This window comes from Neofelis nebulosa, chromosome 5 (assembly GCF_028018385.1).
Source record: "Neofelis nebulosa isolate mNeoNeb1 chromosome 5, mNeoNeb1.pri, whole genome shotgun sequence".
Lineage (NCBI taxonomy): Eukaryota > Metazoa > Chordata > Mammalia > Carnivora > Felidae > Neofelis > Neofelis nebulosa.
In genome coordinates, this window is record NC_080786.1 from 94,400,060 (window position 1) to 94,415,395 (window position 15,336).

At 40.1% G+C, this 15,336-nt stretch overlaps 1 protein-coding gene across 3 annotated transcripts in view; it reads left to right on the forward strand.

Annotated features, from left to right (window-relative positions):
* The window catches only part of IGSF11 (immunoglobulin superfamily member 11), a 190,491-nt gene extending 175,485 nt beyond the window's left edge, over positions 1-15,006 (forward strand). For 2 of the 3 annotated variants that reach the window (XM_058731333.1, XM_058731334.1), the window contains exons 5-7: positions 9,567-9,689; positions 10,515-10,665; positions 12,512-15,006. In XM_058731333.1, coding sequence (XP_058587316.1) covers positions 9,567-9,689; positions 10,515-10,665; positions 12,512-12,941 — 704 coding nt within the window. In that variant the 3' untranslated portion in view covers positions 12,942-15,006. The remainder of the gene's footprint in view (positions 1-9,566; positions 9,690-10,514; positions 10,666-12,511) is intronic. The other variant, XM_058731335.1, reaches the window with a different exon arrangement.
* The last annotated feature ends 330 nt before the right edge of the window (positions 15,007-15,336 follow it).

Consider the following 15,336-nt stretch of genomic DNA (forward strand, 5'->3'; position numbering starts at 1 on the left):
CCTAAGGGCCCTAGGATTCTCAGAATGGTAAATGAGCATTGGCTTCAGCTTAAAACCATCAGCCGCTTTGCCCCTAATAAGAGGGTCAACCTGTTCTTTGAAGCTTTGAAGCCAGGCATTGAGTTCTCTCTAGTTATGAAAGTCTTAGATAGCATCTTCTTCCATTGGAAGGCCATTTTGACTACACTGAAAATCTGTTGTTTAGTATAGCCACATTTATTAATTATCTTAGCTAGATCTTCCGGATAACTTGCTGTAGCTTCTACATCAGCATTGCCGCGTCATCTTGCACTTTTATGTTACGGAGACGGCTTCTTTCCTTAAACCTTAGGAACCAACCTCTGCCAGCTTCCAACTTTTCTTCGGCGGCTTCCTCACTTCCTCAGCCTTCACAGAACTGAAGAGAGTTAGGGCCTTGCTCTGGATCAGGCTTTGCTTAAGGGAATGTTGTGGCTGGTTTGATCTTCTGTCCAGACCACTCAGACATTCTCTGTATCAGCAGTAACACTGTTTTGCTTTCTTATGATTCATGTGTTCACTGGAGTAGCACTTTTAACTTCCCTTAGGAGTTTTCCCTTTCACTCACAGCTTGCCTAACTGTTTGGTGCAAGAGGCCTAACTTTTGACCTGTCTAGGCTTTCAACATGCCTCCCTTACCTAACGTAATCATTTCTAGCTTTTGATTCAGGGAGAGACATGTGACTCTTCCTTTCACTTGAACACTTAGAGGCCAACACTTGAAGGGCTCCTGGTTAACTTGATTTCAGTATTGTTGTGTCTCAGGGAATAGGGAGACCTGGGGTGAGGGAGTGAGATGGGAGAATTGCCAGTCATTGGAGCAGTCGACACACACATACATTTATCCAGTAAGTTTGCTGTCTTATCTGGGTGCACTTCGTGGCACCACTAAACAATTACAATAACACCAAAGGTAACCATGACCAATGAAATAATAATGAAAAGGTTTGAAATATCGTCAGAATTACCAAAATGTGACACAGAGACACAAAGTGAGCAGATGCTCTTGAAGAATGGTTCTGATAGGCTTGTTCAACCCAAGGTTTCCACAGACCACCAATTCATACAGGCAGTATCTGTGAAATACAACAAAACAAGTTATGGCTGTATATATAATACGAAACTTGATTCAAATGTTATATATCTTTACCAACATCTTATCTGTTTCAGTTATTTTATGAGAGAGATGTGTTTAAAAATCACAGAGTAGGGTTGTGGATTTCTCAATTTGTTCTTGCAATTATGCCAATTTTTTTTTAACCTATCCTCAGCCTGTATCAATTAGGTACTTACAGAGGGTTTTCTATTTCACTGAGTTTCTATTTATAATATGAATTTAATTTTTTTAAGTTTATTTATTTATTTTGAGAGAGTGTGTGAGCAGAGAGAGAGGGAGAGAGAGAGAGAATCTGAAGCAGGCTCTGTAACATCAGCACAGAGCCCAATGCAGGGCTTGAATTTACAAACTGTGAGATCATGACCTGAGCTGAAATCAGGAGCCGGATGCTTAATTGACTGGGCCATCCTGGTGCCCCAATATGCATTTTTGCCTTACTTTGGTTATTATTGAAATCCCTACAGTAGCTTTCTTTGATTAATTCTTGCTGGTATGTTTCTATTTTATGGTTTGTTTACTTTCAGGTTTCCATGTTTTATGTTTTAGGTGTATTATTTGTAAGTAGCATATGTCTAGATTTAATTCAGTTTTCAATCTGCAATCTGAGAGCTTTCTTCTTTGATTGAATTCATTTACATTAATTGTGATAATGGATATGGTTAGAATAATTTCTAATATTTTATGATTTTTATTGACCAAGCTTTTTCTTACACACTTTCTCCATAACTTCTACTGATTATTTCAGTGTTGTGAGGTTTTTTCAGTTTTTTTAAATAAATCATGCATTTTTCCTTTATTGTTCCTAAGGAATCCTCTGTTGTCCTCATCCATTCATAATTTAATACAGTGAAAAGAGGTGATTAAGTCTTCTGTGTGCTGCTTGCTTGAGAACTCTGCAGAACTTAGTATGGAGGTCATAGATGGAGCAGGGGAGTGTCTTAAACATCACTGTAGTCCAACACTGTCATGGTACCAGGCACCCAGAGGATGCCAGGTTTGCCCAAAGTCCAAATAGAAAGCACTCCCATCCTTTTGCCACGTTTGAAGCCTCAGGAATCTTGATTCTCCTTGAATTGCCACTGCCAATTCCCTTCGCAGTGAGTGTTTCCATAATTATTTCATGGGGAGTAGAAAAGTTTCTAACCACTTCAGTTGCTGAATAAATAGGTGCTTATTTCTTCTTTTTCATGCTGTTATTCTGACTTAAGGCAAAGCTTTCCTCTTTCTTTTTGCCCTCTGACACAAAGAAGCAAGTTCTGTGAAATGTTCAGGACATCCTCTTCTTTAAAAATTAAATACCAGCAATTGTCACAACTGTATTCATTTGTTTATACAGTTGTTCACCCGTTTTTAAAATGTGTGTGTGTGTGTGTGTGTGTGTGTGCGCGCGCACACACGCACACACTGTCACAACCCTTATTTGTGCAGCTACTTCAGGGGATACTTGGGAAAGTAGAGAAAAACATAGAGATGTGTCTTTATTCTAGGGCTCACTGTCTAAGGGGAAGACAGATCTAGAGAGGTAATTGTAGTAGTGCATGTTGAATGCTATAAAAAAGTTTCCTGTTCACATTTATTCTCCCTGAAGAGTCTAGGAAGAACTTTATAGGGAAAGAGTTTTCCAAAAAGAAAAGGATCTTAAAGGCTCAGTAGAAGTTTTACCAGGTAAAAGGGGAAAATATTAATAGAGGGAGCCATGCATGTAAAATCTTGCAAGCGTAAAATTTTGATGCTCTTAAATGAGAAAAGCTGTGAAGCTGACATAAAGATTCATGAGGGTTTGGTGAGAGAGGAGGTTGGAAAGTTCAGCTCCAGATTGTGCAGGGTATTGTATAACATTCAAGGAGTTTGGATGTTGTTTTTGAGACTGTGGGTACTCCCAGGCATTTATAAAGCAAGAGAGGATATCCAGATCTGCATTTTATTTTATTTTTTAAAATGTTTATTTTATTGGAGCACCTGGGTGGCTCAGTCAGTTAAGCGTCTGATTTCGGCTCAGGTCATGATCTCACGGTTTGTGGGTTCGAGACCCGCATCGGGCTCTGTGCTGAATGCTTGCTCAGAGCTTGGTGCCTGCTTCGGATTCTGTGTCTCCTCTCTCTGCTCCTCCTCCACTCATGCTCTGTCTCATTCTGTCTTTCAAAAATAAATAAATGTAAATTTAAAAAAAATGTTGATTTTATTTAGAGAGAGAAGGGGTGCGCACACCCACAAGTGGGGGAAGGGCCGAGAGAGGGAGAGAGAAAGAATCCCAAGCAGGTTCCATGCTCAGCACCAAACCTGATGCAGGGTGAGACAATGTGTGCCAAAATCAAGAGTTGGACGCCCAACTGACTGAGCCACCCAGGCACCCACAACTAACACCCAGGCGCCCCAGATCTGCATTTTAGAAACAACTTCAGCAGTCAGGGTGTGAATTTGATAGCCTGGTTGTAGGTGGGAGACTTTGAGAATAGCTCCATCAAGAAATGAAGAGGGCGTCTGGGTGACTCCAGTCAGTTAAGCATCCAACTCTTGATTTCATCTCAGGTCATGATCTCATGGTTCTTGGGATTGAGCCCCATATGGGGCTCCATGCTGATAGCACAGAGCCTGCTTGGGATTCTCTTTCTCCTACTCTCTCTGTCTCTCCCCCCATCATCCCCCATTAAAAAAATACAGAGAGGGCCAGAACTAAGACCCTCATGACGGGGATGGAGCAGGAGTGGAGGGAGAGTGGGGTTCAAGAAAGAAGACAAAAATCATTAAGGCATGGGACTTGGGAGAAGAGTCAGAGTTTACTTAGATTTATGTCTTAGGCCCATTGAATGAATAACAACTGTATTAACTCAGAGAAGGAATACTTAAGGAGATTTGTTTAAGGAAGGTGCTGAGTGAGTTAATAATCCTCTGAGACCTGGGACTGAAATGATGTTAACAGGTAACATTATCAGTACCATTCTCCTTTGAGAATTAAATTTTAACAGTCAACACAGAGACATTGGTTCAAAAGAATCCACTGATGTCCACTTAAAAACAAGAACACTCAGAGTCAACATTTCTGGGAACTTGGACAGAAGTGTGTAGGAGAGAAGCAGTCACGATCTAACTCATCTTGCTTGTAGCAGTTGCCACATTATAACTGTGTGTTCATGCCCCAGTCTGTTGCTAATGGTGAGTCATTCTTGCAAATAAATATTAGTAGGTTTATATACATAGTATATTTTATACAAATGCTGTGTGAGTGGTATTCTGGGAAACAAGTTTTAAAAGCAAAAGAAATCCTTAGCTTGGTAATTTTGATGTGTGATTCTATGCAATGCTATAATACTGGGGGTTTCCAAATATTGCATTATTTGTAGATTGCCCAGTAATAGTCATCATTGTTTTCCAGTGTTTGAATATTTTCTGTAAACTACAGTTCTTTGTTAATACTTCAATAATGGAAATGCAAAGAAAAGAACATGGAAATGTTGGTGTGGAAATACATGGACATGAAATCAGAAATGAATTTAAGATCTGAATTGGCAAAAGCAATATCTATTTCAATCACAAAGCCAAAGTAGAGCAGACACAAAATATTTTCATCGTTAAGTTAAAAAATGAGCTAATATGAAGCAGCATGTATCCTAATGTGTGCCTTGAAGGTACTTTGGATATTTTCTTATTTGGGACAGATTCTTTCTCTGTTCCTTTTCCATCTACACCTTAATTCAACCAACATCAACACAAAAATAAAATTTTCTATGTCTGGAAAATTTGACATGAAACAAAAATTGAGATTATCAGATAGGACACTTGAGGCTTCATAGTGTTTTATTTATTTATTTATTTAAACATTTTTTTAAAACGTTTATTATTGAGAGACAGAGAGAGACGGAGCATGAGCATGGGAGGGACAAAGAGAGAGGGAGACACAGAATCCGAAGCAGGCTCCAGGCTCCGAGCTGTCAGCACAGAGCCCGACGTGGGGCTCGAACTCACAAACCGCGAGATCATGACCTGAGCCGAAGTTGGATGCCTAACCAACCGAGCCACCCAGGCACCCCTTCATAGTGTTTTAAAATTTTCTTTTAAAATGACAGTTTAAATATGAAGTATATGTGATATTATCTTTGAATTTGTAAGTAGATTTCAATTTTTCATTTATTTTGTGATATTTCTCCCTTTTTTACTATTTTTTGTTATCAGACGTATCAGATTGAGATAATTTTTACATATTATTGAGATATATAATTTTGTCATAATAGTTGGTTCAAATAAGAAGAAATCATGCATTTATTATTATTATTTTTTTATGGGATACTTCTGAAATGTTTATGAGAAATGATTGTTATTATGGTCACTCATTATTGTTCCAAAGTACATACATCATATAAAAATATAGACTAATTCATGATTAGGAATCTCTGTCTCTCAACCTCAAATCCTGAGTATTTAACATCTGTTGGGAATTTGGAGACATCTGACATCTTCCCAATTTCTTGACCGATTTTTCTTATGATTCAGAAAAATATGTATTTCCCACGCAATGCCAGGACAGAATTCCCCCATGGAAGCATTACCAGGCACTATACTATGCCTGTTGCATGCATGACCTCATTTCGTCCTCACAGTAACCCCTGGGATGGAGGTGTGTTAGTAGCTCCATGTCACACGTGATGAAATTCGTAGGTGGTAGGGCAGATCCCAGCCCAGGCTGTCTAAGCTTAGAACACATGCACTTAGCCAGTGCATCATCTCCTGGGCAGTAACATAAATGGTTCTGAGCCTAAGGAGAGAGGATGGACGTGGAGACGGACACATGTCTATTGGGCACCCTAGTCCAGCTGTGTAGTTTGTGTGGGATCTGGTGTGGGCTGCGAACTGACAGTGGGCTGGGATGTCATGTGTGCTTTCCAAACTGTGGTTCCACACAGTTGAACTTTACCTATTTGTGAAAGAAAGATCATAAGAACATTTGTTTCCTAACTTCAGTTCTACAAATTACTTCTGAACCAGACCAGGCCAAGCGAAGTGACAGGTTGAATTGGGGAATTAGTCCTTTTCACTTGAGAAAGAGCCCTGTGCTCGTGGCTGGAAGTAGCCTGATGCTTGCCGAGGAGGGGCTCCTGTCTCCTCTTTGCCTTGACTGCACAAACAGCCCTGTCCTACTTCTGGCTAATCCCCTCTTATCAATGTGCCTCCTTCCCTGATTACATCCTGAGTTGGCTCTAGCATGGCACGTCAGCCTCAGTTAGGAATACTTTCTTCTATCAGTCTGCTCTTGGTGTCTGTGTTTATAGAGATAAAAGGAAGAACAGTGACTTCACCTCTTAAAAATAACCTTGTAAAGCAAGAATCTTTAAAGTTTACCTCTTTCTACATGCCAGAATGCTGCTTAGAGCAGCTGTGAAAAGTTTCCCAAATTATCTCTATGAAAATGTCAACAAAATTAGTGGTTTTGTGTGAACTGATCAAATTCCTAGAATTTTAGGGCTTACAAAAACAGCACCACAGTGTGTGGAATTGTGGGACTAGTTGTCCAGAGATTATGGTTTTCTTGCATGGTGACATCTGGTAATGTATTGAAGGTGGAGTTAGGCAGATGGCTTAGTTTAATACTAGCAGCAATGGAACATTGCGTTGTCAGGAAATATCTTATAGCTGCACCCCATAGTGGTTTAAAATGTCTTACTAGAAAACCAAGTATATGTATGGTGCCTGTGTGCTTTGGGCATGGATAGACCTGATTTTATAGATTGCTGCTACTTCTGTACGGTGTAATCTTGGGCACATTGCATAGCTTCTCTGAGCGTTTTGTCTTTGAAAAGTAGGGAATATAAAACCTAGGGGTTTTTTTTAGTTTTTTATTTGATTTCCAGTATAGTTAACATACAGTTTTATATATTAGTTTCAGGTGTTCAATATGGTGATTCAACAATTTCATACATTACTCAGTGCTCTCAACATAAGTGTATTCTTACCCCCCTTCACCTATTTCACTCATCCCCCCACCCATCTCCCCTCAGGTAACCATCATTTTGTTCTTTGTATAAAATCTAGGATTTAGACAATTCAGTAATACGTATGTAAAACTCTTAGTACCCCGCATATGGTACACAGTGGACACTGAAGAGAAGGTAGCTCCTTTATTTACTGAACACCTTCTTGCAAGCTGGGTAATTTCTAAGGATGATGATGCAATTATGAATAAGACAAACCCAGCCCCTTCTTTTAAATGAGACAAATAGGCTCCAGGGTATCTGGCTGGCTCTGTCGGTTGAGCTTCTGACTTCACCTCAGGTCACGATCTCACTGTTGGTGGGTTCGAGCCCTGCGTCGGGCTCTGCGCTCACAGCTCAGAGCCTGGAGCCTACTTTGGATTCTGTGTCTCCCTCTCTCTCTGCACCTCCCCCCTCTCACTGTCTCTCTCTGTCTCTTGAAAATAAATAAATGTTAAAAAAATTTTGTTTTTAAATTAAAAAAAAGAGACAAATAGGCAAGACGTGACAACAAATGAGGTTAAGCGCCAGCACTAGAGAACACATGGTGCTGAAGAGCACATATGAGGGGGGCATTTAATGAAGGCTTGAGAAATCAAGTAGAAAACACAGGAGGAGAAAGCAGTTTCCTCCCTGACCGGCCCAAGTATTGAGTGAATTCACTGACGGGCTCTTACACATTGGTAGCCCTCAGAGTTGTTTGTTTGTTTATTTGCTTTAAAGAAAAGGAAATAATACACAAGTGCAAAGCAGGTAACCACCAAATATATTGACTTGGTGTGTGTAATACAATTCAAATGTCCAGATTCTTCATAAGTAAGGTATCTGTATAATGTGGATTTGACTCTTTAAAAGTTCCCATGAAAAAACAAAAACAAAACCCTAAAAAGAGTCCTTTCCTTTGCTTATTTTTTAAAGTTAATTCCAGAAAGGCACTTAGTAAATATTTTTCTTAAATGATTTAACCAATAAATGCATGTGTGCTGTGGTTAGGTCTGCTTTTGCTGATCCCTCTTCTCTGCTTCTGCCTTTGATCTAGATAGAAATGAGGATTGCCAGCAGAAACAAGAGAATGTTGAGTTTCATGTAAAAACAGCCCAGGGTAGAGGTAGCTCCACGTGTTGCCCTAGGAATATACGGACTTTGTGCCAGAAATGTGCCGTTGGGATGCTTTCTACTTATTCCTAAATTTGCAGCTATTTTGAGGGGTTGAGATTACTGGATGTGTTCGATTCTGCTTAAAGGAGGCAGTGAAGTGTAGAGCTTAGATGTAAGACAGCCTCCCATCTAATTCGAATTCTGTGTGACTAGCTGAGTAATCTTATTACTCACTTAAAGCCTCAGTCTCCTTACCTGTTCAATGGGATTAATAATAATACCTCATAGGGTCCTTGTGAAGATTAAGGTAGTACATGTAAAAGTTTAACCAATGGTTGGCACATAGTAATAACAACTATTAATTATAGTTTTTATTATTACTGTAAGTAATTTACATTTTATTTACAAGGAATACATAATCTATGCTAATGTTGATGAATTACTAAAATGTGGATTACTGAAAACTTTCTTGGTGATATCAGTGTGATGGTCTTGAAAATGCACTGCTTATCTCCTGCTGTGGGGACACAACTGACTTAACAGCTCCAAGCACTTCCTGCAGAACCCACCAGCTTTGGACTCAGACCACGTTTTGCCCGGGCTGCTCCCAGGCAGTAACTGGACACAGTGGGCCTGCTAACGCAGGGCTCTTCCTGCAAGGTGTGGGACTCCTTTAACAGTTACTTTAGCTCAGGGCCTCCCCGTCAGCCTGATGGAAACTTCCGAAACACTGTGCTGCGATCTGAGATGCCCCTCACTTGGACCTCCGTTCTCTCTCCTCTTCACAGAGGCCAGACCTGCATTGCAGTGTGAGGCTCTCTCACCTTCTCCAGCTGCCTCTCCATTTCCTTTACCAGAATTTCTTCCACTAAACCTTTGGCTTGTCTCTGTGTGTCTGCTTTGTGGAGGAGCTGGACTTACACACTTATAATAGTTGTTAGAAGTCACAGTCTACACCCGTGAGCACAGAGTGCGTATTTTCTCCATCACGTATAAAGTGAACATTAATGCAATGAGTTTAACTCCTTCTTTATGTTATTGCATTTCCTCAGAATTAAAATTTGGTGTTACTGACCAGAAGTTCTCTAGGATGGCATTAGCTACTGTTTCCTCAGGGAAGACTGCTCACATTTAGGACCTCATACCAATCTACACATTAAGTTGTAAGATTACCCTTATTTAGGACAGTCCTCCATATCTCCGGTCTTTAACGTGATGTGATTTTAGTATTTTCATGAACGAAAAAAAATCTCTTCAGAAAAGGCTATGATAGCTCTTCAGTGTTTATTTTTATAGTCTTCTGCTGATTTCTTTGGTTTTCTTACTTTTTTTTCCCCTAACTGCTCACTTGATTATGATCTTTGTGACAGACCAGGTCCAGGGGACAGTCACCATCCGGAACATCAGTGCTCTGTCTTCAGGCTTGTACCAGTGCGTGGCTTCTAATGCCATTGGAACCAGCACCTGCCTTTTGGATCTCCAGGTTATTTCACGTAAGTACATAAAATTCTGATGTCTCCTCTCTATCTGGAACACCAAGATCTTTGTTAAACCAGAAATGAAGAGTTTCTCTTAATTGTTTTTAGGTGGTTTGAAGATATATATAAATTCTTCTGGTTTTATTAATTATTAAAGTAGTTTATAAATGTATTAGTATACTTTTCTGCCTCAGCAAGGTGACGTCTTCTTTACAATAGAATGCCTTTCTCCTCTGGGTCGTGAGAATCAAGTCAGTCACTTGTCTTCAAGTGATTGCATAGTGCTGTAGACATTATAAAAACTTAACAGTGATCTTATGGCCACGACAAGACCTTTTTGTATTTTCTCCTAATCCCTTTACATCTGCTTAACTGTTAGGTGGCCAGGTCACAAATAAGTGGTGCAGAAATGTTGTCTTTAGATGAGAGTTCTGGGTTATTTGAATTCCAGTTACAAAATGTAGTGATGGGGTTGGGCTGGGGTGACAGTGAGCCTGCTGACTGCCAGGGTTCCTTTGGGCAGATCAGGCAGGTGAACATCGGTTGCCTGTTCTGCTCTAGGAGTTTCTAGGAGTTGCTCTGCCGAAGTGGTGAGTCCTGTGATGTTCGTTTATTCAGAAAGTGTTTGTGAGCCGACCATGTGTCAGTTAGTTCTAGCCACCCAGGACACAGAAAGTTAACTGAGGTTTATACGGATGTGGTACTTTAGGCAGTTTTGTTCATTTTAAGAAGGTTCTGTAGTAAACTTTTATGTTTATAAAGTTGCATGAGTATATGCTATTTCTCTCTCTCTCTCTCTCTCTTTTTGTTCTTTAAATCTGCCTTAAATATATTTTGCAGCCCAGCCCAGGAGCATTGGACTAATAGCTGGAGCCATTGGCACTGGTGCAGTTATTATCATTTTTTGCATTGCACTAATTTTAGGGGCATTCTTTTACTGGAGAAGCAAAAACAAAGAGGAGGAGGAAGAAGAAATTCCTAATGAAATAAGGTTTGTTTGTCAGATAATTTGTCCTTCATGGCCAGTGTCTGTAATGTGTATCAATTTTTGGCGGCTAAGATTTCTTTGCTAATCCAATGACCGTGATGGCCAAGACAGTTAACATGGCCAAGTAATATTTTTCCCTTGTATGTTACATCAGTTTTCCTCATGATGCTATTCAGAGTTTCTTACTGCATCATGAGAGAGGAAGAGGGTCTAACATGTGCCCAACCAGGAGGGCACATGTTAGACCTCCCTCACCTCCTGTATCTCCAAGATAGGAAGGGGTAGGTGGCTGTGACAGTAGAAAAGTTACTTTAGAAAATGTGTTTAAGGGGCACCTGGGTGGCTCAGTCCAGATTCTTGATTTCCATGAGTCCAGGTCATGATCTCATGGTTCATGAGACTGAGCCCCATGTCAGGCTCTAAGCTGAAAGTGCAGAGCCTGCTTGGGACTCTGTTTCTCCCTCTCTCCCTGCCCCTCCCCTGCTTGTGCACTCTCTCTCACTCTCTCTCTCTGCCTCTCAAAATAAATAAATAAACATGAAAAAAATGTGTTTGACATTGGCATTTATAATAGAAGCTAGAAGGAACACCACAAGAGTATACCTGTCCGTGTGTACACCGCGAGGCCAAAGCAATATGGCTTGGTGTGAGGAGACAGTTCAGTCAAGGATATGAATAACTTCAGAAAACAATGTGAAAATCATCTTTAAAGAAAAGTGACTCTTGGCTCTACTATTTTGTAGGGATATGGGAGTACAAACTCGGTCTCACATCGCATCACATCATATCCTAGTTGAGAATGCTTTAATGACGCTAGCCTACTTAGTGTGACACACACAGCCCTTCAGGACCTGACCCTCCCCTGCTTCCCTGGTCCTCTCTCACCACTTCTGTGGTCCTTGGTGTTGCAGTCTGTTCTGTATTCTCTCATGCCTCAGCGTCATTGCTCAAGCCTCCACCCTCTTCCTGGACCATACTCCTTTCCTTTTCATCCATCTCTCTGGTAAATTCTTTGATCGGATTCAAGATTAGTCAAGGCATCACTTCCTCACAGACGTTTACTTTAGTCCCTTGTCCAGTGTCTCAGACTTGAAGGTGTTCTTGCATTGATTGTCACTCCCATTTTGTCATAGGCTTCTGGGGTATAGAGCTGTCTATTTTTTTTTTTCTTTACATGAAACATCTAGTAGAATGCCTGGTAATCAATAAATGTTAAATGAATTAGTTAACATCTTAAGTTAAATTAGTAACTTCTCTTAGCCTCTTACAATTCTTACAGGTTTGGATTGTATGCAAGGATAGATTTCATCCCAGCATAAGATCACTGAGGAAAATCACTTAGCATACTACAGTGATTTCTCAAACTCCAAAGTGCAATAAAATCAGGCCAACTCTAATCATTTTTTGAAACTCCACACACCCATAGCTTGGTTTGCTAATATTTTACAGCAACAAGCTCAGTGGATTTCTTCACGGACTATTTTCCCATTTAGAGCAAAAAAAAAAAAAAAATTATACATACGCAGATGTGCACGCGCACACACATACACATACACACTTTTTTCAGTTATATTGGAAAGTATAGTCTTTGAGATATTTGACATTACCTTTCTACCCTTGGAGATTGAGAAACCTCAAGTTTTTCTTGAGGATTGTTTCAAAGGGAATGAATGCCAAAGCTGAGGCCACCAGGACTAATGTGTTTGCTTTCACGATAGTATGGTTTGTCCTGAGAATTTGTACTTCACAGACATACTGGCCTTAACATAAGAAGAAAGAGTCCTGGGCAGGAGGGTAGGGTAAAACTTAAGTAAATCCTAATGACAACTTTATTTTTGTTCTTTTTCAGAGAGGATGATCTTCCACCTAAATGTTCTTCTTCTGCCAAAGCATTTCACACCGAGATATCCTCCTCAGAGAACAACACATTGACCTCTTCCAATACGTACAACAGTCGATACTGGAGCAACAATCCAAAAGTTCACAGAAACACCGAGTCATCCAACCACTTCAGTGACTTGCTCCACTCAGGCAATGCCAATATACCGTCCATCTATGCTAATGGGAACCACCTGGTCCCAGCTCCACATAAGACTCTAGTAGTGACAGCCAACAGAGGGTCATCCCCACAGGTTGTGTCCAGGAGCAACGGCTCAGTCAGCAGGAAACCTCGGCCTCAACACACACACTCGTACACCATCAGCCAAGCAACACTGGAGCGAATTGGTGCTGTCCCTGTCATGGTGCCAGCCCAGAGTCGGGCCGGGTCCCTGGTATAGGACCTGAGTGGATAAAGTATTCAGAAAAGAATCAGTGGAATGCCCCAAGCAGGGGGAGGGTGGGGTGAACAAGTTCTGGGAAAGAAACACTTTTCCTTGTAAGGATACTAGTAAAAAGCACAAAAGAAAAGGCAATGCCGTTACCTGGCCAGTGAGTTTTGTGGAATGAACTGGGATTCTCCATCTTGAAGACTTGTTTCCCCACCACAGATGTCCTAGGATTCTGTCCAAAAAACTGGATCTCAAAGATGTGCCAAGCCAAGGAAAAAGTTGTAAGAGCAGAATAGCCCTTAAAACCCAACTGCAGTCCAGATGGGCTTGTCCTTTAATTCATGCCTAACTAATAATTTTTCAAGAGACTAAAGTGCCAGCTGAAGTTTAAATGATGAAATTATTTAAAAATATAGTTGTCTTTAGAAAAAATGAGCAACCCTGATATCATTACCATTCCCTCTTTATCTAGAGGGCTTAATGGCACGAATAGTTAATACTGGTCCCTACAGGGCTGGTTCTTGTATCATAGAATAAAAGCTTTTTACACAAAATTCAGTAAGAAAAGGGGGAAAACAAAAGCAACTTCTCTGAGAAGCCCCTTCATATTTATTTATTTATCCCTTCCTGAACCATGAATTTCATATTTGGAATATTGCTGTATTGACAGATTGTTGCCTGTCTGTTTTTCTAGGGTCTGTTCCAGGTCCATGACAATTACTGTTCATTATTTCCTGGAAGAATATTTTTTTAAAAGAAAACTATTTTTTTTAAAAGACATGAGAAGCATAGGGCTAGGAAAGAAAAGACTACTGTTTATAGCACATTCAGTGATTAGGTTTGTTGAGAGTATCGGGAGGCCCCTCACAAGGGACAGCGAGCTGGGCTGTGTCCGAGGGACTTGCGCATCCCTGGCAGGCTCAGAGCAGGGCTGTCCAGGGTTCCCTGCTTTCACACTAGGTTACTCTTAATGAGGGCAGCACCTGATGCCTTTTGCATCGAGGTAGATAATGTTCTCCTTGTTTGACAAGTCGAGGTTAGTAGGTTTTTACAGGGAGGTCAGGAGTTGTTCTGTTGTTGTTGTTTTCAAAATAATTATTTTTGAAAAAGAGATAAGATTGAGACAAAAGGGATGCCTTCAGGTATGCTCCTGGGAGGGTCTGCCCTATATTTGTCACAGCTCAGGGTTGTAGTTTTGCCCAAATGCGTTTTATACCACTGTAAAGAGACTCCTTCTGTGATTAATTACCTGGCTTGGCTGGCCTTGGAGTTCACCAGATAATTTACAGACTCCCCACTGTTTTTCGCTGTGTGGATCTGGGCATACTTGTAACGGGGACTATCTTGCCTTAATCACACTTTAAGCAACACAGAAATGATTTGTTCGAGAATCGTTCTCTGAATTATTTATGAGGCCGACCTCGTGGTTCCATAAGAGCATCATTTCTTTCCCAATGTTGTCTCGCACTCCCTCTTTGCACTATGCCTTTTGCCCTCTTTTCCTGCAGCATAGTCGTCACAGGGAGTGGCTTCCTGATTTTCAGACCTACTTGGAGAAATGGAAGCCAGCAGCTGCTGCACACACTGTTTTCTGGGAGGGCTACACTCAGAACCTAACCATTGTAGCCATTTCAATATTGATGAAATGCTGAATTTACATTAGCATTACTTATTTTCTCCATGTGATGGTTCTTGACTTTGTAAAAAATTAAATAAATGAATGTCTATACTTTTTCTAAAGAAGAGTGAAAATACCATGACAGAAAAGGTACTATCAGATGTTGTTTAGAAAGCATTTATCTTGCATTTCTTTATTCTTTCTAATGATCTAAAATTCAATAAAAGTTTATTCATATAAAAACAAGTTGTCATTAATTATCACACATTAATGAATATATGATCTTATATGTAGTGTTCTTTACAAGAATTTTCTATTCTGTTCAGTAGTGTTCATAATAATTTTAATGAGCATACAGTACTCTAGAAATTACTTTACCTTACTTATTAGAGATTTGAGTCCAGTTCTCCCATGTACGACTGAAAATGCAATGCCCCTTTCATACATTGCACTATTTTTCTAGTGAAAAAGACTGCTTTTTTCACTCTGAATCTCTGTCACCTAGCACAGTGCCTAATAATAGGTATCGTGTAGATAAATGACTGATGGCTTGTAAACTGAAGTTGTTAAGTTTCAGTTCAGAAAGTTATGATCTCCATGTATACTGGATCATTCCTTTGTTGTAACTTTTTATTTTGAGATCATTTATATATTTACATGCTGTTATAAGAAATAATAGAGACTCCTAATATACCCTTCATCTAATTTTTCCAAATGGTGACATCTTGCATAACTGTTATACAGTATCACAAATTGACATGGATACAGTCGATCAACCTTTTTCAT